General features: G+C 48.3%; 1 protein-coding gene across 6 annotated transcripts in view; it reads left to right on the top strand.

Moving 5' to 3' along the window:
* Positions 1-24114, top strand: part of AREL1 (apoptosis resistant E3 ubiquitin protein ligase 1) — a 448155-nt gene that overhangs the window by 155912 nt on the left and 268129 nt on the right. For all 6 annotated transcript variants that reach the window (XM_078659892.1, XM_078659889.1, XM_078659890.1 and 3 more), the window contains one exon: positions 9882-10023. In XM_078659892.1, coding sequence (XP_078516018.1) covers positions 9882-10023 — 142 coding nt within the window. The remainder of the gene's footprint in view (positions 1-9881; positions 10024-24114) is intronic.

Raw genomic sequence — 24114 nt, 5'->3', positions numbered from 1 at the left:
ACTGAAAAACTGATATCCCTAGAACAGTACTTGACTGGACAAACGTATCCAGCCATCGGTGCTGATAACTATACCAAAGTCCATCCTATCGCAATGGTGACCTTACAATGGGGAGGGGTTACTGACTAAAAGAAGGTGGTTGTGTCCTCTGCCTTTCCCTGCACAATGTCTGTTATGAAATTATCTGGAGACCTCAGCATCGGCTTAGGTAGAGATAAGATCCCATTTAGCCATGCTGGGAATACCTGACTGGGTGTGTGTGAAAGCTCGAACACAGTGCAAAGCCCAGGGTGAAAAATAGAAGATGGAGCCTGGAATAATGCCCCAACCCTCCAAGAGAAAAGGCAAGAAGTCTGGAAAACTGACTTCAGAAGAGACAAAAGCTCATGTCACCTCTCCTCTGGGAGAAAACCTGTCAGCCCTTAAAGGAACTGAGCCCCCGGAACTTAAGCCTTACATGCCAGAGCTCCTAGGCCCATGGGACCCTTTAGGGAAGATTTTTGCCAAAGACAGAGCCTGAGACAGCAAGCTGAGATGTCAGTTGCTCTTGCAGACCCTTTTGGGAGGAGGGGCTCCTTTAGACTGAGGCCAGAGATTCCAAACCTGGTACCACGAGGTGAGTAGTAGTGCCTCAGCAGTACAGAGAGTTCTTACTCTAATTGGCACATGACATCCCCCTAGCCTGGCATCCTGGCCAGAGAAAGATTTGAAGTATGTTAGTCACCCACTTTTACTGGCCAGGTATGTCCCAGAAGGTAAAGAAGTTTTGCAATTCCTGTGTTACCTGTCAAGCTCATTAGAAACGTTGAAAAGTCCGGATTTCCGGCCTCATTACGAAGGTAAATAGACCCAGCCCCCTACAAAACCACAATAGCTCCTTCTGACCAATTTTGCTCACGATCTTGAGGCTAGGGATTCACTTCCAATTAGGGCGACTTATGCTTCAATTACTCCTTAGTCAGCCGGACCCGCAGAAAGACAACTCCTTCATCGATAGCCTTGCACTCCCACCCTGCTTTTTCCCCCCTAGTACCTTCACACCAATTCATAGGCTCCACATAGAAGGATCCTTCTCTGCACCGTCTGCAATTTGCGTCAAGGGACCTTTCTTTCATTAACAAACATACTCTTTCTTCTCTTCCTCCCTTGTTCCCTCTCTTTATGTAAATTACTGTTTAGTCCCTAATGTTGGTCAGGCACTGATCTTCTTTTGTCCTGATGATGATCCCAATATCCATGTAAATGGGATCGAAACGTCATCGACCTTTTTTAAACACCGTGCACACAAACTATCTGTATACTATGTGTCACGGCTGTGTTAACTATTACGCTTGTTTCACTTTTCACATCTATTAACAAGCCCCTTGTTTTGCCTGAATTTTTTGTTTTTTATGTTTATATGTAGGCTATATGGTTTTAGGTTTAAACCTATAAATAACTGATAAAACCCCACCGAAAGGAAAATAGCCATCACCGGTGTAAACATATAAACACTGAAAAAACACCTTTGCAACCACAAATTAAGTGCCATTCAATGAAAGGAAAAGATGAGTGAAAATTATTTGTATTTCTTCCTGAAGGGGCCAATACTATGTAACTTTGTTATGCAAGGTAGCATCAAGAAATACTGGGCTAACATTCTTTTGTTTGAGGTTTGTTGTTTAGGTATGTCACTAAAACATTGTCTCTTCTTCCTTCTGCTTTTTTCAGTTTTGTGGTCTTTGGTCTAAAGATGCAGTGTTTAGAAGCATGTTTTAGGTCTTATTTAATAAACTGTAGAGAATAAGAAAATATCATATTTGAAATTTTGGCTACGTTTGATTTCACTGATAGGTAAAATGATTGGTTTCATAAGAATCTTTCCTAATAATTAGCATCACATCTACTCACAGACAGAGAATGGGTGAAATCCTTTGATACATCAGCCCCCTTTTCTAGTGAGTCAGTATTGATTATAAGTGAATTGCCAAACACCCCTGTCTTTAAACATTCAATGCAAGATGAAGTGACCGGTATATGTGAAAAGAATGTTGTCACTAAGCATCTAAGATAGTGGTGAAAACATGACACCAAGTGTTTGGTAAACATAGAACACAGGGTCACTTGGAATGCTGCTGAAAAACGTTCCTACCAAGTTCAATAAAGATTGGAGTGATATTGTTTGTATTTGCAGTAAAGCAGCTACGTATATGAAAAAGTTGTATGATGGCCTGTCAAAATCGATACCTGAGCTGAAGAGCTTCCCTGTAAGAGAGCCTTGTCACTTGCTAGATGGTATGCTGAAAGCATCTTTACAATCTTCAGAGTTAATGAAGAATGCTATTGACTTTGTAGTCCATTCTGGTGCAGTAAAAACGTATTTGGTCTTCATAAACCCTGTGCACATGCTATCTATACACTTGCACTATCCGTGCAGAAAGCAAGCAGTAATTAAAATTAAATTAAAATTCCATAAACACCGGAAAAACACTTTTTCTGTTGTTTTTACTGGCGTGAAAATGTGTAACCACTGACAACCACTGTTTTTTAAGGTATTGAAAAAACCCCACCAGAATTTACCAAAAATAGAAATTGAAAACAGGAAAGCCTATTTATATGTCATTCTTTTTTCACAACTGCCTCACTTTCAAGTCTCTGGATCCAGGATTGTGTTCCAATGTATGATGCCGTGTGCTTTGATATCCGAGAATAAGTTTGATTAAATCCCAATATCCGGCTGGATAGTAATCAATAGAATTGATTCTGTTCTATATTTATTTTCTTTTTGTACCATTGACCTTCGACAAGGACCACTGTCCAGCTTAAGAAAACATATCTATATTGGTGATAGTGGATCATGCAACCAGGTATCCTGAAGCACTTCCACTTATGACTGTCACTGCTCATGCAATGTCTAAATCCCTCATAAGTATTTTCACTAGAGTGTTCTTTCCTAAGAGGGTGGTGTCAAGCAGGTAGTAACTTCATATCCAGCTGCCTAAAACCCATATGGGCTTCTTGGAAAAACTCAGACGGAGATGGGATGTCCTTTTGCCTTGCCTGCTTCTTATTTTACGGATAGGTACCACTGAAGGGAGTGGGCTTTAGTCCCTTTGAGCTTCTGTTTGGTCATTCTGTTAGAGGTCCACTAAGTCTGGTAAGGGAAGGCTGAGAGATGCCTCTCAAAGAACCGAAACTAAACATAGTAGACTATGTGCTGGGCCTTAGTTCAAAAAAGGCTAAGTACATGGAGAAAACAAATATAAACCTTGAAGCAAGCCAGGAGCTCTAGAAGCCATGGTTTGACCAAAAGGCTGCACTGGCAGAGTTTCAACCAGGGCAGAAGGTATGGGTTTTGGCGTCTGTTGCAAGGGCCCTTTAGGACAAATGGAGCGGTCTCTACCCTATCCTAGAAAGAAAAGGGGAGGTCACCTTTCTGGTAGACCTTGGCACTTCCATGAGCCCCAAGAGTGGTCTCCATGTGAACCGCCTTAAATTCTGTCATGACAGGGCTGATGTGACCATGTTGATGGTCACTTATGAAGATCAGGAAGAAGAGAGTGGACCTCTTGTGACTTCATCTCCAACAACCCTCAAGATGGGTCTGTGGAGGGAGTGGTCTTCTCAGACACCCTTACTACCCAACAGCAGACTGACTTCAGGTAAGTCCTAGGGCAGTATGCTGGGATCTTGTCTTTGACCCCTGGTCAGACAACCTGGTTTATTCATGATGTGGACACTGGGGACAGCCTACCTGACAGAAAGTATACAGGCAGTCTGACCAAGTCCAAGAACGCATCGGAGCTGAAGTCATCAAGATGCTGGAACTATGGGTGATTGGCCAGCTCAGTGATCTAGCAGCCTGATTCATCATTCTCCCGTTTTGCGAGCCCCTAATTGCGAATCATAAGGAATCGCTATTAAGGACTTGCATAACGGTATTCATGTAGGAATTGCAAAAAATATTGCGATTCCTACACATTCCTTATTTGCGATTAGCAAATTGCTAATCGCAAATAAGGAATAACTCCCCATTCATTCCTATGGGCCAAAAGGCCCATAGGAATGAATGGGGAGTATTCCTTATTTGCGATTAGCAATTAGCTAATCGCAAATAAGATAGCGATTTAAAGGGTGCCAGGGGTGTCCAAAGGACACCCTGTAGCACCCCTTCAATGCAAATTGAAACAGGTGTTGCGCACACACATGTCCAAAGGACATGTGTGGGTGCAACATGCAACTTAGAAAAATGTTTTTAAAAGCATTTTTCTACGTTTTCGCTATTTACCACGAGGTTTGACATCGCGGTAAATAGCGGGCCGAAATTGCGAATTCGCAATTTTTAAATGGATGATGAATTGCATTTAAGGAATCTCAAATAGAGATTCCTTAAATGTAATTCCTCTCAAAATAGCGAAATCGCTATTACCGATTTTTGCATTTGGGATGATGAATCCCAAATGCAAAAATAGCGCTCGCAAAGAGCCAGATTCTCAGAATCTGGCCCTTTGCGAGCCGATTTCGGCTTGATGAATCAGGCTGTAGGTCCCCAAAGGGAGGTTAACCAGAGCTGAGGTATTTTGTGGACTACAGAGGCCTCAGTGCTGTCACTAACACCAATGCACATCCCATTCCAAGCGCAGTTGAGCCCATTGATAGGTTTGGGGCAGGCAAGTTTCTCAGTACTTTTGATTTTACATCTGTGTAATGGCAGATTGGGCTGATCCCAGGAGCCGAAGTAAAGTCCGCATTCTCCACCCCATTACCAGTTTACTGTGATGCCCTTTGGTTTAAAGAATACCCCTGCCACCTTCCAAAGTCCTGGCTTGGCTGGAGTCTTTTAGTGCAGCATATCTTGATGATATTGCTGTCTATAGTTCCACCTGGCAACATCACCTGATGCACCTTGAAAAGGTCTTTGAGGCCTGCGGCATGCAGGATGCACTATCAAGGCAAGCAAATGCTAGATAGGGCAGGGCTCGGTTGTATAATTGGGCCACCTTGTATGTGGAGGCCAAGTTCAACCATTACAGCCCAAGATGAAGACTATACTGGACTGAGAAGCTCCAACAACCTAGAGTGAAGTCAGGGCATTCCTTGGCTTGACTGGGTACTACAGGAAGTTTGTGAAGGGATATGGCTCTATTGTGGCACCCCTCACTGAATTGACCACAAAGAAGAAGACAAAGAAAGTATACTGGGCATTGAGCTGTCAAAAGGCTTTTGACACTCTGACGGAAGCAATGTGCTCAGCACCCATTCTAAAAGCTCCAGATTACACAAAGCAGTTCATTGTGTGGACTGATGCCTCTGAGCATGGGATAGGGGCAGTTCTATCCTAGACCAACGATGATGGCCAGGACCAGCCTGTTCCTTTTATTAGCAGAAGGTTACTCCCTAAGGAGTAGCTTTGGAGTGCCATTGAGAAGGAAGCCTTTGCTGTGGGTTGGTCCCTGAAGAAGTTGAGACCCTTGTTCAAACTGACCACAGGTCTCTCAGATGGCAATACAAATAAAGGGGAAAAATCCAAAACTGTTGAGGTGGTCCTCCTCCCTACAGGGAATGGACTTTACAGTGGAATATAGACCTGGAGCTAACCATGCCAATGCCAATGGCCTTTTCCGTTTTTTCCACTTAGACAATGAAGACTCTCTTGGGAAAGGTTAATCTCATCCTCTTTAGTTTGGGGGGAGCTTTTGTGTAGAAACGTTCCCTTTTTGACATGATTACCCCCTTTATTGCGACTACTACTGATTCTTTTTAACTGATGTGGACTGGGTCTCTGGGTCAGGCGCTAGTGTTCTTTTCCTAAAAGAGGTAAAATGTTCTAATTATAACACAATTGGCACACGCTTTGGCACCCCTGTAATTCCCTAGTAGGTAGTACCCCTGGTACCTAGGGCATGGGTACCAAAGAGGGTCCCCAAGAGCTGCAGCATGTATTATGCCACCGTCAGGGACCCCATGCAAATTGCTCGCAGCCTGCCTGCCTGCCATTGCAGACTGCCTGTCATGATGCAAACCATAAGTGAAAACACAACATGCCACACTCATTGTGTGCCATGCCAAAATCACTGTATCTACAATATGTAAGTCACCCCTGCTGCAAGCCGTGTAGCCCTAGGGCAGGATGCATTACATTACATGCGAGGGCATATCTCCATGAGCAGATATGTTCCTGTGCTGTCTACTCCAATTGCTAGATGGTACAAGTGAACAGATAAACCTTCTTAGGTATATTTACTGGGCACTGGTCATTACGAGCCCCCTAGCTACATGATGGCTTTACTGAAACCTGTGGTGTTGTCATCAAACACCTTGTCTTAATAAATCTGTACAGATGCCAGTATAACATTTATTATGACATTCACCCAGAGTGCACCTTAGAGGTGCCCCCAGAAAGCCTACTAGTCCTCTATTATCGACCATCATACCACCACAGACTAGTTTCTGATCCACCAGGAGAGGAGAGCACCCGCTCTCTGAGGCCAGAAACAATGCCTGTTCCAGAGAAAGGTGTCCAGACCTCCTCTAGCAGGGTGACTAGTGATTCTGCATACCAAGGCTTCAAAGGCCCTGCTGCCATTGATATGCAAATCCGGCTTCCCCCAGACCTGGGAGATTCCACCTCCTGCCCTGAGGTGCATTTGGCACCTGACCAGGCAGGAAATTAGCTATGCACTTCCAGTCTAGTCACACCCCTAAGGTGGGCTGCCTTATGTGCTACACAGAAGAAGGGTTCCTCCATCTTGTTTGTTTGTGGTGGAATTTGGACTCTGGGACAGGGTTATACCCACTTCCCACAGGAATTGGTCATATAGGGTTGTTGTGACCCCAAAGGTCAGTAGCCCATAGGCTACTACCCTTCACTCCCCTTAATGCCCCTAAGTTCAGTATGTAGCTGGCCCCCTGACACCAGAAACTCTGATTCACCTGACTGAAGAAGAAGAGTCGGACAAAGAAGAGTTGAAGAAAGCATGAACTGTGGACTTGGTGCCAAACCCTGCCTTCCTGCTCCAGTCCTGACAGTTGCATGGACCCGACTCTTTCTCGTTTCACAGTTCTCTTAAGTCCGATGTCCCATTGCCATCTAAGTTGGAAGGGGAGTTTGTTGGATGGTGTGTAATTTTGAAGGGTTTCATACATTCTGGAGACAAATCCCATTGAGCTTAAAAAAGGACCGAATTAGCTTCTGAAATGGGGAGAAAGGATCTGCTAGCGGCCACCACGTTAGGTTGTAAGTGTACACTGTTCAAAAGATGTAATAGCTTTCCCCTTCAATAATAAGTTCCTCATAACATTCCATTCACCCAGCACTCATTCGCAGGAGGATCACGGGGTCACTGCTGGAGAGAAGTCTGGGTTTAGAAGCAGGGGACTGTTCGAGAATGGCAACCCTCTTCTTGGTGGATATTTGGTCCCAAATCTTGAAGACTGGTTACACTCATGTGGGTGTGCCTTTGGGATGTAGGTAGCGTGCCAGCAGGGGAATTCCCAAACGGTTGAAATGCCCCAGCCTAGTGACTTGAGCAGTTTAATCAATTCCTCTAGGCAGTTTGTAATATTTAGCCACTAGAATTTGATAGATTGGGTGAACCATCCGAAAGGAGCCAAAACCTGTAGTCTGGGGATTTCTGAAGATGTGACCATGAGGTTCAGTATGTATGATTTTTGTCTGTCGACCTTAAATCCTTTAACAAACTTGTAGTGCTCTGTCTGGTCCCCTGTCACAGATAAGGTCTCTGTCGGGTTGGACAAAGTTGGGTGCAGATCGTCCGTGAACAGGTAGGCCTTAACTGAAACACCCTGCAGTCGATGCCCTGCACACTGCCAGAAGCTTGGCTAGCTGGAGGTTCGACAACTAGAGCACAGAGAAGAAGGGAAAATGGCAACCCCTGTCAGAATCCGCAAGATGGGGGAAGGGTTGAGTGCACAAGCCTTTAATTCTTATCGCAACTGTAGGAACCTTATATCCTTTAATGACAGGGCCTGTGTGTATTTTATGGACCCATTTACATAGTGAATCTACAGGCACTGCCGGTGACAGTATTAACCATAATATTTCAAAGTTGTCGTTTCCGGGGTGCCTCCAAGGTGTTAGGGCGCCCTTAATGTGGCAGCTGTGGTTTTCAACATTTTATTGCTTCATTTGGAGCTCTGTGTTCTAGTCTTCTAGCGCTTGCAGTGGAACCATGTGCCATAGGAGTTCCTGATCTTCTGATAGGCTTCAGCTCTGCATACCAGTTCCAGGTCATCCACTCTGGTTCCCACTTCATTATTTTCCCTGCATAAGAAGGCAAGATTTGAGTTTGGTTTTGATGGATCCAATCTCATTGAGGATTTTCCCGAGGAATTGCTCCATGTAGTCACAAGAGATAGGCTGGGTCTGGACTTCACTTGGCATAGTCAATGTGCTTTCCTCTGAAGTGGGCCTATTTCCGCATGCGATTTGAGTCATATGTCAACGACCGAGCTGGTACGGTGAGGCTCAGCAAGTGCATGCGTCGAAAGGAGGAGCTTGAGCTCAAAATACCATTAGCCGGGCATCATCTATGCTGGGGTAATGGTGAGGGGGGCCATTTATGGCTGTTGTTCGCTGCTCCAGCAACAAGATCTCCGGGCAGACTTCAAGTTGGGCCCCAGGAGAATGGCCTTAGACCTCAGTCCCTCCGCCCCACCCACCTCTGGGAGGACTACTGTGCAGGCAAAGCAGGGCAGATGTAGTTAGGAGCACTGTCTGAGGTGCCAGCCGAAGGGCGCTGGGTCAAAGGGGCCTACACTGGATAGAGGGTTCCCACACAATAACAGAAGGGCCCTTGCCTAGGCTGTTGGGCAGGAACCGCAGGTGGTTGCTCTTCTGGTTGTTCCCAGCTTTCGCCTCTTCCATGGGAGAGGAACATGAGCCTGTCCCTAAAACTGCAGTCCCCTGAGGACTCTCCAGTACATAAGACATTTGTGGGGGCCCAATGTTCCCAGTTGCAGTTGGATCTGGTGCTCTCTAACTTCCGCAGTCAAAGGATAAAAAGGCAGGCGGAGCAGCTCTAAGTACAGATTTTGGGCTCCGTCTATTGCGAGAGGGCCTGAATGTGCCTCTGCACCCACACCTATGTGTACGAGGACTACCTGGGCACAGCACTCCATACTGGGCTTACGGTTCTAAAGAATGGGGGCCATCAACTCTGGACCACGGCCGATCCAGCCCGTGGCCGGGGGTCGGTTTCCGCAGGGTCATTTAATTTACTGGTGCCCTCTTTGCCTCAGGGACATTGAAATGTTTGCCCATCCTGGAGAGATAGCCACTGGAGAGGCGACTTGCTGAAAGGCCAGGCCAGAGAGAAGCTGCAGTGCCGCTTGTGTCACTCCATTCCCGGCTTTTCTTCTCCACTTTTAAACATGTGCGGAAAAAAGACGAGAACGGATGTGAGCTTGCAGTGTGTCATCTGTTATGGCTCTTTGTTGTCGCATCCAGATATTATACTGTTTTGCTCAAGCTGGATTACCAACTACTCCATTTGGGCACCTGACGGGTCTAGTGATGTTGAGCAGTTGGGCCTACTTAATGATGAGGGAGCAATAATCTGTGAATAATACTAAATGTCTAGCAGAGGACTCTGCCCTAAACAAAATGCAAGGATTGTTTATTTAGATGCAAATCTAAATAGCAGTTAAAATGATGACATATTTTGCACGTCGGTAAGAGTTTTTGTTCTCATTTAATCAAATTGTTTTGTAAACTCTGGCACTCTGTTTAGCCTGACTATGTATCAACATACTGTAAGCTCTTCTGCTGATAGAGGGTATGAATAGGACAGCCTTTGCTTGCATTTTATTTAACTTTTATTTTTAACTCTTTGCACAAAAATATGCTCTGAAAGATGTTTTATGTTTTTCTGGTTGTCTAGTTTTCCTACCATGGACCTGATCCAGTGCACAAACTGCAAACCTTGGTGGTGGATGATGGACTTCAACCCCCAGTGGAGCTTAGCTGCAAGGAGAGGAATGTAATGGCAGCCACTTTCATACGCTTTCTACATAAAAACATAGGTAAGAAGTTGGAAAGAGAAAGAACATGCTGTTGTTGTGGAGCAGAGAATGAATACTCTCGTCTGTTTAAGCTGGAGCAGGGTAGGTGGTGAGTGCACTGAGTAAATGTGAAGCTGTAGAGAAGAGAGAATATTGATTCATTTGAAGAGAAGTTTCAGTATTAAACGCTGGGTCGGTTGAACAGTAATTTTGATAGGGAGTTGTCCTAGTGTTGTTGTGGATGAAAATGAAAGTATGATTTTATAAGGAGAATATACGAACATTAATTTCCAGTGGATTTAAGATGAACTGTAATGTACATAGGAAACTGGATGGTAGACTGCTTGCCTCTTCCGGTGCATGTCTTTTGTCATTTTGTCTCAGAGAGCAGCACTTCTTTTTCAGAGGTCCAGAGGTGTGCTATTGCATTTCGGTAGATGGCCGAGGTTGTTACAGTGATTGCTATTCCTAGTCCTTGGCTGATCTAATTAACAGTGTTTGGTGATGTTTAATGTGGCAAAATGTTTTAAAGGGTTTGAGGAATGCCTCTGTATAATCAAATGCACCCTTTTGACACTAGAGCACTGGAAGAAATGTGTTTTGCATGTGCAGAATATTTACTCCTAGAACATGTTGCCACCACTCTAGGGAATGGCAGCATACTCATACGAAATAGCAGATAATTTCTCTTTATATCAGGCTCTGTAAATAGCCATTTAAAAAAAAATTTTTTTTTGAATATTTTTATTTTCATCTCAACAAAACAATAGGAACAGCTTCTTACAATTTCTTCTCTGTTTTTCACATATTACACAAACAAGTCAGCAGGTACAGAATAGTCATATTCGGTTCAAAGCTTTGCGGGAGAAAAACATAAGTAATAACATGATAGAGCATATCACAACCCATTCTAGCGTGGCTCCTGCAATTAATCAGTCTGAGTTCTCATCATCCCCAGCTGGACGCGGCGGCTCACAAATACAACCTCTGAATTTGTTCCAGGCCCCCCAGATTCCCTCCCACTTTTTCGGGCAACCTCGATGGATGAAGACAGCCCTCTCTGCTACCATCGCTTTTTCCATATCTTTGCACCATTTGTTGAGCGTCAGGGAGACCGCTGATCCCCACAGCATAGCAATATTGCGCTTTGCAATCATCATGCCTAACATTACCCAGTCCAGCTGGCGATGGTTCAAGTCGTTAGGCTCCCACACGCTCAACAAACAGCGGCGAGGCTCCGGCAACAAGGAGATATCAATTGCTTGGGAAATAGTGCGCATTACTGCTGTCCAGTACATTGTCATGTGTCTACAGTCCCAAATAGTATGAAAGAACGTTCCTTCCTCCCCACAGCCACGAAGACAGAACTTATGCGTAGCCTTACCTATCTTGTACAGGGTCGTTCTCGTGTAATATGTGCGGTGCAATATCTTTAGTTGGACCAGCTTTAACCTGGAGGGGATAGCAGTTACACGTGGTGAGGCGAGGGCCTCCTGCCATTCGGAGTCGTCAAAGGGGCCCACCTCTCCAGCCCAGTCCAGTTTCAATGCTGACATTACGTCCGGAAGATTATTAATGAGTTTCTTATAAGTAAAGGAGGTGGCCTTATCTGTCATGTGGTCTGTCAGAAGCCTGTCTTCAAGCGGGGACAACTCCTGCAGGACAGTGCCCACTGGGATAACCGAGTGTAACGCGTGCGCAATCTGCAGGTACCTGAACCTCGCAGTCAGTGACATCTCATACTGCGCTTGCAGGTGGCTGAAGTCAACTACGTCACCCTTTCTCCATAGGTCACCTACCACTGATATGCCAAATGAGTCCCAAGCCTGGAACCCCTTGCTGTTGCGAAGGAAGCCCAGTTGCCAGGAGTCCCACAGCGGTGTCATTTGGGTGAGAATGTCATTGCATTTAAGACGTCTATTGGCCTTGTACCATAACTGTACTGAGTGTTGAGTCGGGCCCACCAGATCCGATGGAGGGCGGCGGGAGTAAAGATTGCGTCGCAGACCCCTACCATCAAGAGAATGCCTGTCAGCAAAGTACGCCGGCTCGGTCTGTGGGGCATGTAACCAAAAATTAATCTGCGTAAGGTGTGCCGCCCAGTTATAGAGCTCAATGTTCGGGAGCGCTATCCCCCCATCGTACCAGCTTCTGGTCAGTTTATCCTGGGCGATTCGACATGGCTTTGCCCCCCAAAGGAGGTGGGATACCGTCGAAGCGATCGCCTTGAAGTAGGTCGGTGGGACCAAAAAAGGGCAATTCTCTAGCACATACAGAAAGCGCGGGAGCGCCATCATTTTGTACAGTGCCGCCTTTCCTAGGAGTGTGAGGGGAAGAGTCTGCCACACTCTGACGTCGCGTTTGAACCTGTCCAGTAGTGGTCGAAGGTTCAGATCATAAAATTCAGCGGGGTCCGACGTAATGAGAATACCCAGATATTTGAATGGTGCCGTCGCGACCCGCAGGGGACAGCTCATGGGCAGTGTCGGAGGTGGGCCAGACAGTACATGAAGGACGGACTTGGTCCAGTTGATCTTGTAACCAGACACCCTACCGAACTTCTCACAAACATTTAATAATTCAAGAATAGATTTTTTGAGGGAGGTGAGATATAAAAGTATATCCTCGGCGTATAGAGATATACGGTCCTCCCACCCATCGGACCATTGGAGTCCCCTGATCGAGGGCTCCCATCTGACCCAAATCGCGAGAGGCTCCAAAAGCAACGCAAAAAGCAGTGAGGACAGCGGGCGCCCCTGCATTGTGCCACGGCCCAGTGGGAAGTCTCGTGAAATGTGCCCATTGGCAGCAACATGCGCCAGTGGTCTAGTATATAGTAAACGAACCCAGGCGCAGAACTTGGGGCCGAACCCCATATGTTGGAGCACCGCAAATAGGTAAGGCCATTCGACTGTATCGAACGCCATAGTTGCGTCCAGGGAGAGGATGACTGCCGGCTCTCCTATAAGTGCCGAACGCACCATGACCGCATGAAGACGACGGAGGTTAAGGGCCGTGCTCCGATGCGGCATGAAACCAGATTGGTCCGGACTAATCAGTGACGCGAGATGGGGAGTCAACCTTAACGCAAGTAATTTGGCTAGTATTTTGGGCTCAGCATTGATGAGAGATATCGGACGATAGGAAGCGCAGTCCGTCACCGGCTTGCCCGGCTTATGAACTGCAACAATCGTTGCTAGCCGCTGATCTCTCGGCAGCTCCCCGCGCTCGAGGCTATCAGATAACATGTGCAGAAATAAGGGGGCCGTCGATTGTATCATTCTCTTATGTAGTTCAACTGGAAGCCCGTTCGGACCTAGCGCCTTGCCGGACGCCAGTGCGTAGGTAGCGGCCTGCACCTCCTCCGCCGTAATATCTGCCTCTAGAAGCAGCGCCGCCTCCGAGGAGAGCTTGGGTATCGTGAGATCTTTAATGTAGTCGTATGCCTCCGCGACCGTAGAGGACGTCTGGGGGGCGTAGATCCGCTCATAATGGTCAGCCAGTATATTGACTATACCATCAGGATCAGATACCAATGGGGCCAGCGGGGGACATCAATTGTGCAATGACTTTGGACGCCCTGTCCTTCCTGTCTAGCCAGGCCAGCATCTTCCCCGCCTTATCTCCCAGCTCGTATATCCTATGTCGAGTGGTTTGGATCCTAGCGTGTACCATTTCCCTCTGCAGGGACAGGACCTCGGCCTGTTTGAGCCGGACCTTGCGGGTAGCTCCCAGAGACGGGTGGGCCTCCTGATGCACAATAGCCAGAGATAATTCCGTCTCAAGGCCGTCTAACGACGCTCGTTGCTCCCTCTTATGCCCTGTGATCGAGGCCATCGCTTGCCCCCGGAGGACCGTCTTATAAGCCTCCCAGAGCGTACTAGGGGAGTCCACCAAACCTTGATTTTCTTGAAAGTACTGCTTAGTAGTGCGTGTGAGCGCCGTCATGACAGGGACCACCTGCAGGAATCCGACATGTATCGAAAACATTCGCCTTCTACCCGTTTGGCGAAGGGAGTATTTTAAAAGAATTGGGGAGTGGTCTGAGATACCCCTTGGACGTATAGGGACCTCCTCCACACCTGCTAAGGCGTCTGCAGACAATAGAAAATAGTCGATACGTGTGTGACAGGTGTGTACTGAAGAGTAGTAAGTGAAGCGGGTCTCAACCGGGTGCTTGAATCTCCAACTAAGACCAAGGGCGTCCAATAGACCAAGAAGACATCGCCCACCCTGCAGCTCCGTCCTAATAGGGAATCTGTCTAGGGTGCCATCAATGATATCATTAAAGTCGCCCCCCCATCAGAAGCGCCGCAGCAGGCAGCGCAAGGAGAAATGCTGTGAGAGCTGAGTGAGCGTGTGCTTGGAGTGCCGGGGGTACATACACAGAGGCCAGATTGAACATTCGTCCCTCCCATTGACAGGTTAACGCTGCGAAGTGGCCCTGGTTTTCTACTCGTGTTTGGTGCACCAACAGGGTAAAGTTTTTCTTTATAAGGATCCCAGTGCCCCTTGAACCTGAGGAGAAATCAGCATGGGCCACCATTTTGTAACCCCACCTATCCATTGCTCGGACTGCTGACCCTACCAGGTGTGTTTCCTGCAAGAATACCACTGCGGGGCCACATCGTTTCAGATACTGCAGCACTAGACCCCTCTTCACCTTATCCCCCAACCCACGCACATTCCAGGTAAGCAGAGTGAGGGCCGGGAGAGGAGCTAGCAACTCCTGCGAATTAGTCTCAGCCATTATCCGTGGGGAGGCGTGTCAAACATCTAGTACTGCAAGTGTCCCGCAAAGCCGACATAGTGTAATATAAAGCTGTCCCATAAAGAGGAAGGTCAACAAACCAAAGAAGAACCCCTAGCAATACAATAGGGATAACAGAATCAGTTGCAACCATACCCTTCCCACCCAGAAAACCATCCCCCCTCCCTGCCTCCCTGCTCAGCGAACCTAAAACTGCCCGCCACCCCAACAAAGCAGAGCGCTCCTTCCCACCCATAGTTGCAATACTTGCGATCAGGGGAAAGAGTCCTACGAGTCGTCAGCCTGTCCGGAGTCCCTCAGGCTCCCCCAGTCCAGAACAACAAGGCATCCAGAGCGCCAATGTGCACGTTGCCACCTTCAATGTAAAGGAGTAGCCACAGTATAGTCGTGTTGATTCCTCCTCCGGGGCAAATTCTTGTTGGGTCTCTTGGCCACCAGGGCCCGGATTATCTGGCGAGCCTTCTCACTCTCGGCGGCGATGCGGCCTAGGCCTCTGCTCCTTTCTGTTCACAGGGCGCCATCACTCTAGCCACTCCTGCGCTGCCACTGGTGTATCAAAAAACCAAGTCTGTCCATCAGCCACTACCCTCAGTTTGGCAGGGAAAAGCATGGAATAAGGGCACCTCCTGCGCCCGGAGCAGCTTCTTAACCTCGAAGAAGTCCCGACGCCTCCTCGAGACAGCCGCTGTATATTCCGGGAAGAAGGAGATGGAAGAGTTCTGAACCCGGACAGGCGGAGAGATTCTCGCCGCCTGAAGAATAGAATCTCGGTCCCTGAAGTTAAAGAGACGGGCCAGGACAGGTCTCGGGTGGGGCCCCGGGCTTCGGCTTTCCCCCAGGGACCCGGTGGGCACGCTCAACGGAGAAGAAGTGGGAAAGGCCCTTCGGCTGTAGCCTGGTTTTAATCAGCTCCTCAATATATAGATCCATAGCCTGAGTCCCCTCCGTCTCTGGAATACCTATGATCCGTACGTTGTTCTGTCTTGCGCGCCCCTCCTGGTCGTCCAGCTTCTCCATCAGCATTCTGTTGTCCTTTTCAAGACGGGCCACTGACATTTGCAAGTCCGAAGTGTCAAAATCTCTGGCCAGGACACTATCTCCACCTCTCACCCTATCCGCCATTTTGTGGAGGTCCGCTCTCAGCAAGGAGACGTCCGTCGAAATCGTGCCAACCGTTGCCTGGACGTTCGCCAGTGCCCCCATGACGTCCTCCAGCGTGATCTTCTTCCCTCCATCGTTCTCCTGCGGTTTACCCCGTGGCGGCGTAGTGTTAGGTCCTTTATCGTAGGCATACTTGTCTAGCTTACCCTGGACGGTGTGGTTCCTGGGCCCCCTGCCCGCCATCTCGGCGCAGGTCGAAGGATACATCGGAGTCACAAACAGGGAGTATCCACCAGGGGGACAACCAAGCCTCCGTCCAGGTTATGTTGTTTCCTGTGCCACAGACCCCTAGTCTTCAGAGGGGGGGAATGCCAGGGAGGGGCCCGCCTCCGCGAGCCGGAGAAAGTGGAGGGAAAGAGGTAGGCCCAACGCCCAGGGCAGTACCCCGCGGGTGCCGTGGAGGCGGCCACTGACCACCAGGAAGCCGACCCAGTCCAGATCCACGCAGGTGGGAAATCACACCCAGCGAGGGCCGCCACTCACGACTGGAGTGTCAGGTAGGGCAAGGAGTCTCAACCGCTCAGGCAGGGGCCCACCAAAGCACCAGGTCAGGATCTGAAGGCCTGCGGCACAGGGGATGCTGAAGTTCCGCACGGGAGGCCGCCAACAGCCCAGGGGCAGAGAGACAGCCCAACACCACGGAGCAGGATTGCGACCCCCAACGGGCCGGATCGAGAAAGTCACCAAGTACGGAGGTGGGGGGGATGCCAGGAGGACGCGGGCAGTCCAGGGCGCCTCCCACACTCACCCGACCCCGTCCCCCGCAGAGCGCTCCAGGCCTCAGCAGTGCCGAGCAGTACAAACAGCCAAGGACGAAGTGGCATTTAGGGGGGGTTGAAACAGCCCCAAGACCCCCTCTCACAGGGCCAGAGATGTCACCGCAGAAGGCACGGCGGGGGGGGGTGGGGGGGGCCGGAGCCGATGACCGTGTGGCCCAGGGCTTGGCTATGCTGATCTGCGTGCCCCCGTGCACCGCGCCCCCGTCCCCGGTTGCAGAGAGCAACAGAGTCCCCGGTCCTGTAGGCCCCGGAAGGCCGCTGGCAGCTAGGTGGCGGCCACAGCGGGCGTAGCAGTCCGCGGAGAACCGGAACCGCACCGATGGATGCCGCTCACGCTCCGATGCCAGGGGAGCCCCTCAGTGGACCTCGGTAATGCGGATTAATGTGCAGATTTCAATTTATGGGCTGAAACGACTCTGGAGCTCCGGGACTAAGCGGCCATTTTCCTTCGGCCTAAAGCCACTCCCCAAATAGCCATTTTTAAAATGCATTATTCCTATATTAACCAAGAAATCTGTTTTTTAGTCTTCTCTTTTTAAAAGTATAGCTGTGACAGCTCTCCATGCTTCCTAAAGAATTGCTATGGTTTTACTTTTCTTGAAGACAATCTTATATTCACATGTTATACCAACTGAAGAGGCCAAGCAACTCCACCTTCTGCATTGAAGGCTGTGCAACTCTTAATATGGCAAGAATATGCCCTTTGTAAATGTACATGTATTTATATAGCGCAAATCACCGACCCGGTATCTAAGCGCTTGCTTAGGGAACCCGTCCTGGTATTCCCCTGTGAGGTACCCCGGCAGGGTATCCACAAGGTGAAAGCCAGGCATCCCGCCGCGAGGGGCCGTAGTGGAGACTAAGCAAGCTATTGCCCAGAGTCGCAGAGTGTGACCCCGTGAGTTGAGTGGGCACCGGAGCGAGAATTGTCGAGTCCGTGGAATTTTTGAGCCCGAGACCCGCCGAGGCGGGAAATCGAACCCTGGTCCACGGCCGATCTCAGCTGCCGGGTCTGCCGCCTCTAACCACTGAGCCACGCTTCTCCTCTTTCGTTCATGTTAGAATTTTAAGCACTCATGCCAGGGAGACACCCCTTATAGAGCATGTTCATTTCACTGCGAATGACCTCCACAAGATTTGTGATTCAACCATTGTAACTGCTGCTATTCTGAAGCTTCCAGCGAATCAAAATATACTCTTTTTATTAGAAACCAAAATGGGGCCCTATTTAGTAATGTCGAGACCAGTTTGGCGTGGTACACTTTCTCAGCTCATCTATGTTAGGTTATGTTATTATGGTTTGCAGAGCTCTTGAATACCCGTAGGTGTCTTGGCGCTGTCCGGGTAAAAAGTAGCACAAGATGGTTGAAAATTAAGCACAACTATCTTATGTTTATTGATTAAAAAGCCAGGTTTTCAAAGATTTTCTGAAATGAAGAAGATTGGGGTATGTCTTAAGGTACAGAAGGAGGGAGTTCTATATCTTTGAGGTGCTACTCACAAAACCGGTTCCTCCCAAGCATGCTCTCTTAAAGGTTGGCACTACTATAAGTCTGTTGTCCACTGATCTCAATGTTCGTGCATGACTGTACCAGATGAACTTTTGTCTAAAAATTGTGGGCCAGAGTTGTGTAAGGCCCGATAGGTAATGCAAATAACATTAAAAGTGATTCTACTCTGTATTGGCAGCCAGTGGAGTACCTGTAATGCCTAGGAGGCAACTGATATGTGGAATGTTAAAAATATGGCGAGCTGCTGTGTGGAATCTGAAGTCTCAGTGTGCCCTACATCAAAGGGACCTTTCTGACCATGCCCAGATCTTGGAGAAGACTGTGAAAGATCGGCAGTGGTTTTTACTGAACCGCAAATGGGTCAGTGGCCGATCCCTCTACCTGCCCCACCCAGATCTGACAGTGGTGACTGATGCATCCCATTTGGATTGTGGTGTCCACCTGGGAGAGGTGAAGATCAGAGGCCTTGGTTTCCGACAGAGGCCCGGCTCCATAACAACCTCCTGGAGCCGAGGGCCATCTGTTTTGCATTAAAAGCCTTCGGCCCATCCATCAAAAGGAGGACTGATGCAGGTGCTTATAGACCACACCACTGCCATGTGGTATCGCAACAAGCAGTATGGTGTGGGGTCCTGCACACTGTGCCAGGAGGCACTACACCTCTGGAAATGGCTGGACTGTGAAGGAATCTTCCTGGTGGTGAGCCACCTTTCAGGATCTTTGAATGCCACGGCGAACAAGCTCATCCATCAACGCCTAGTGGATCACTAGTGGCATTTATACCCCGAGGTGGTGCACGGTCTCTTTCGCGAAAGGGGCGATCCTTGGCTTGCTCTATTCACCACCGTTGAGAACGCACAATATCTGAAATTCTACATGTTGGAGTTGTCAAGGCACCTCTCGCATGGGGATTCATTCTGCCCAGATTGGAACTCTGTACTCCTGTATGCCTTCCTGCCACTATCACTTCTGCCCAGAGTTCTGAAGAAGACCAGGAATGACTGGGCACAGCCATTCAAGTGTTCCCTGATTGGGGACAGAGAGTGTGGTATCCAGACTCCTGAGCTTGAGCGTCTGTCCTCCGATCAGGTTGCCCCTCAGGTAGGTCCTGCGGTCTCAACAAGAGGGCAACCTCCACCTTCATGCATGGAGATTGATCAGTGTCATCTGAACTCCTTTGAACTTCCTCCAGAGGTGTGTCATGTCATTTTGGTGGCCAAGCGGCCCTTGACAAAAACTATACTCCTGTAGTGGGGTCAAATGTATGGTTTTGTGTGACACACACCAGATTACCCCTCCAGTCCAAGCTATATGACGTTCTATTGTTTATTTAGAGATTTGGGCTTTGCTTTGGGCACAATTAAGGGACACCTTTCGATTCTGTCTTTTTATGGTTGCCACACCAGCTCTCATTATTTAAGTAACTGGTTGTGATCCGTTTTTTTTTTTAAAGGTCTCCATCACCTGTTTCCTTCCTCTCCTTTCGATACCAAAGGGGATGATGGACGGAGCATTTGAGCAAATCAAACACTCACCCCCAGTCAACTGATCTGGGTTTAATCCATCACCATTCTTTAGCTCACTCCACCACCCCAGTTCAGACATCCTTCCTCTCCTTTCGTCATGCCTCAGTGGGACCTTTAGTTGGTTCTTCCAAATTTGATGTGCAACTCTTTGAACTACTTCACAGCTGATGCTTACAGCTCTTCACCATCCACACCGTGTTCCTCATCACTTCAGTGTGGCAAGTTAGTGAGCTCCGAGTTCTCTGTGATGACCTGCCATGTATCACCTTCTTCCCAGGCAAGCTCTTTCTGAGGACACATGCATCCTTCTTACCAAAAGTTGTGACTCCATTTCACGTTGGTCAAACCATCACCCTGCTGGCATTCTATGCTCTTCCTTACCCCTGTAAGGAAGAAGAGAGGCTCCATAGCTTGGACCCCAATAGACAGCTGAGCGTATACAATGATTGTACCTAGGAACACCAGATGTACGATCAGCTCTGTGTGTAGTCTGCCAGGGTGAAAAAAGGCAAGGCCTTGCAGAATAGGACCTCTTCCCATTGGATCATACTCTGCCTCAAGCTGTTCTACGCTTTAGCCAAACAACAGCCTCAAGAAGGTCTGCGAGCCCATTCCACCAGGGCCAAAGCTGATACCACTGCATTGGCACTCTTGAATTCCTGTCTTTGACATCTGCCAGGTGGCTGTGTGGGCTTTGCGCCATACGTTTACGAAGCACTGCTATTCGGACTGCCAGATCTGCTGAGAAAGGCATTTCGTCTGCTTGGTCCTACAAAACTTCTTGGTTTGAGTCAATTCACAGACCCATTTCGTAAAGGTAGTGCTCTGATATCTGCTCAAAACGTGAGGAAACTGTGGTTAGAAGTGTTTGTCAGAAGAACTCTTTCTGGTGAAGATGTTTAGCCGCAGATTTCTCGCTGACCCTCCCGTCCTCCCCATTTTGTGAATTAAATAAAAAGATCCAAAGTCTACGAATTTTCACACTGATCAAAGCCAATTTGCTTTTGGGTCTCAGTGTCTGGAGTCATGGACAGCCTTAAAAGCAACTGACGTCAGCGCGCTGGAGTGGCGCCTACTTAGGCCCACACATAATTTCCAGAGTGGAATGGCATAGTGTGGAGCCACACAGAGCGATCTATCAGTATAAAGAGGTTAATTCTCAAAGATTCATACCTTGGGAATATTCAAATGGTGAGGACTCGACTGTTATATAGAGTCTCTACCAGAAAGGGCGTTACTGAATGTAAGCAACTTGTTTGTTGATAGTGTAGAAATCCGTGTTCTGGCTTCTGGTGTGGCAGTGTTCACCTGAGGTCATTAATTTTGTTGCAGTGTATGAAGGTGTGTTAGTCCTGGTGTCTTTGTCTGTGATGCAGCTTATGCTGTAGTTGATTTGGAAGGAGAAGCCATTGTAGTTGTGTGAGAAAGTGCCATCTTTCTTGCATAGGTATGCCCCCACTTTTTGCTGAATTGCTGATGTGCTTTGACTGTGTGTGTACTGTGTTCCTGCCAACCAGGTGCCCAGGGCCTGTGTTCCTTCCCTAAAACGGTGTTGAAACTAAAACCCAATTGCATCTCTGGCCACCTGTCGGCCCCTAGTAAATGGTACCCAGGGCATGGTGACCAGAGAGACCCCTAAGGACTGCAGCACTTATTGTGCCACCCTTATGGGGCCCTGTGCCATGACACCCACATACTGCCTTTGCAGGCTGGGTGTCTAGGTGCAGAACTAAACAAAGAGTCGACATGGCACACATCCCTGTGTGCCATGCCCACAAGCTCACTGCCCTGGCATCCATCAATCACCCCTCTCGCTGGGTGCCCTATGCCAGTGGTGTGGGCACAGGTGCATGAGCCCTGTGGCCCTACAGCACCCACGGCCATTCCTGGGCACTGTAAGTGCAGTGATGCCATTAAGAGTATATGATGCTGGGAGATAGTCATTACGAACTCCACAGCACCATGATGGCTTCACTGAAGACTGAGAAGTTTGATATCAAACTTCTCAGCACATTAAACCCACACTGATGCCAGTGTGGGATTTAATGTAAAATGCACGACAGAGGGCATCTTAGAGATTCCCCCTGAAACCTAACCAGCTCCCAGTGTCCTGACTGCATGGCTAACGAGGCTGCCACCACCAGACATGTTTCTGGACCCCTGGGTCGAAAGCCTGCTGCTCTTGGACGCCTGAAACAATGCACATCCTGGGACGAGGTGCCAAGCCTCCTCCCCCAGGATGAGCAGGGGAAGTTTCAAAGGCATGCCGCCTTTCTGAGCTTCTCCAGGCCACTTGCTGTACTCAGCAACTGCCCCCCACCGGTTCTGCCCCCTACTCTGGTGGGAAGAACGGCGGTAAACCCTAAGTGAGGAAAGGGGGTGTGCCAGCTTATGCCAACTCCACTCCTCAGGTGGGAGAGGCTAGGTGAAGCACAACTCCGGGCTCCGGCCATCTTGAGTATGGGGAGGATGCCTTGAACCTTCCAAAAGACTGGGACTCCCACGAGCAGTGGTTCTGCTCAAACAGCAATACACCTGGTGCCAGCCAGGAACCACAAATCCAGCCCACTCTGCACCCGCCAAGCCGGCCTGTGCCAGAGAGACCCAAGACCACGAGGACGTCCCCCCGGCGACTGTGAGCCGGAGTCCAGTGCCCAAAGACCCTCCTCGACGAACCAGACGACGCCTGCAGCCTCAGAACCAGGGACCCCTCCAACCACGACCAGCTGAGGTCCACCAAAAGACACCCCGGCACCCTGCATCTCCCTGTGCCTTCCTTTGGGGTACCTACCTCTTCTCCAAGATCCCAACTTACCTCTCGAAGTGATGGTCGCACCTGAAGAATCTCCGTCCCTGAGTCTGCAGCCTTTGTTCACTTTGTAACTTTCCTGTTGGATAACATTGAGTGTCCGGCTGCTCAAAAGCACCCTGCTCCCAGCTGCCCGAGTGCCGCTGGAAATGCAACTACTACACTACTTTACTTCCCCACTTGCCCTGAGTAAGTCACCAGGAGCTCAGCTCCCACAGCCGCATGGTCTGCTAGTTTGCAGCCACCAACCGAAGGCCCCCTACCCTCCATAGGATTGCATTGGGCCTACTCTCTCTGCACCCGGCTGCCCCTGTGCCGCTGAGGGTGTAACTACTGTACCTTTCCGACTCTGGGAGACCCCTGAGTCTATGCCCAGAACCTTAACTCTACCAGTCGAGTAATTACCTAAAAGCCGATAACTCATTTTCCTTCCATAGGTTAACATTGACTGGCTTCACTTGGAAATTCTTCTAAAGGTGGAGTTTTGAAACTTTGAAATATTCATCTAAAATCAGCCGAATAATGAATTCCGAATTACTCACCTGTGATCAGGAGAGAAGCCAGTACTGTACCTTTTAGCCCAGTACTGAACCGAAAAAGTAATTATAACTGTACTTACCAGTGACTTGAATATCCTCCTATAGGATAACATTGCTTGGTTTTCACTGAAAAGTTTGTCAACTTTGAAAATAAATTTATAATCTTTAAAAATCACTACTGTAACCAAAACGCTTTTACTTTACTGTTTACAGCACATGTCCCGGGACTGAATCTAGGATCCAGTCCTGAAGTTACAAAAGTAATCCATAAAGTAATTAATTGCATTTATGTAGCAAAACCCATTGAGCTCAATGTTATATTGTGTTTGAAATTGTGTTGCCTATTGCAACCACTGTAGCTATTGTACTTACAAAGTCTATTGCCTATTTGCAAAGTAATTACCTAAAGTCACTCATATTGAGAAAAGTATATTTTGATACCTTGTTGGTTCTAAAATAAAACAACTATATCTTTTGATACAAAACAATTGGCCTAGAGTTCAGTTCTTGAGTGTGTGAGACCATTTGCTGACTGAGTGTGCACAACAAATGCTTTACACTGTCCTCTGATACAGCCTTACTGCTCGACCAAGCCACCACTTTAGAGAGTCAGGTTATATCTAACTTTAACCTCTGCCATACCTCTGGAGACTGGGGACTCTATACACACTGTACCTTACTTTGGTCCAGTATATATAGAGCCACTTTCTTACAAGTTCTACCAGGGTTGAAGTAATATGCTTGAAATTCTTCAGGTCTTTAATGAACCAGGCTTCCACATTGACACTGCTTTTCTTTTGCGCCAGTTTGATTTTGGATAGACTGCAAGGCAGGACTTTGCCTTCATCAAAGTGCAGTGGGACTAAGGCTTTGGCTGTTGTACTGACATCGATTCCCAGAAGATGAGGTTTAACTTTCTTTTAAGAATGACAGTTGGCAAAATTCTGTCTTGGCATGTCTTGCATGAAGGTGAGATTGGTGCCTAGGGTGAAACCAAGAGATTTTGTGTTCAGTGT

This window comes from Lissotriton helveticus, chromosome 9 (genome assembly GCF_964261635.1).
Source record: "Lissotriton helveticus chromosome 9, aLisHel1.1, whole genome shotgun sequence".
In the NCBI taxonomy this organism is placed as follows: Eukaryota; Metazoa; Chordata; class Amphibia; order Caudata; family Salamandridae; genus Lissotriton; species Lissotriton helveticus.
Note: the sequence above shows the minus strand (reverse complement) of the source record. Positions and strands in the feature narration are given on the sequence as shown.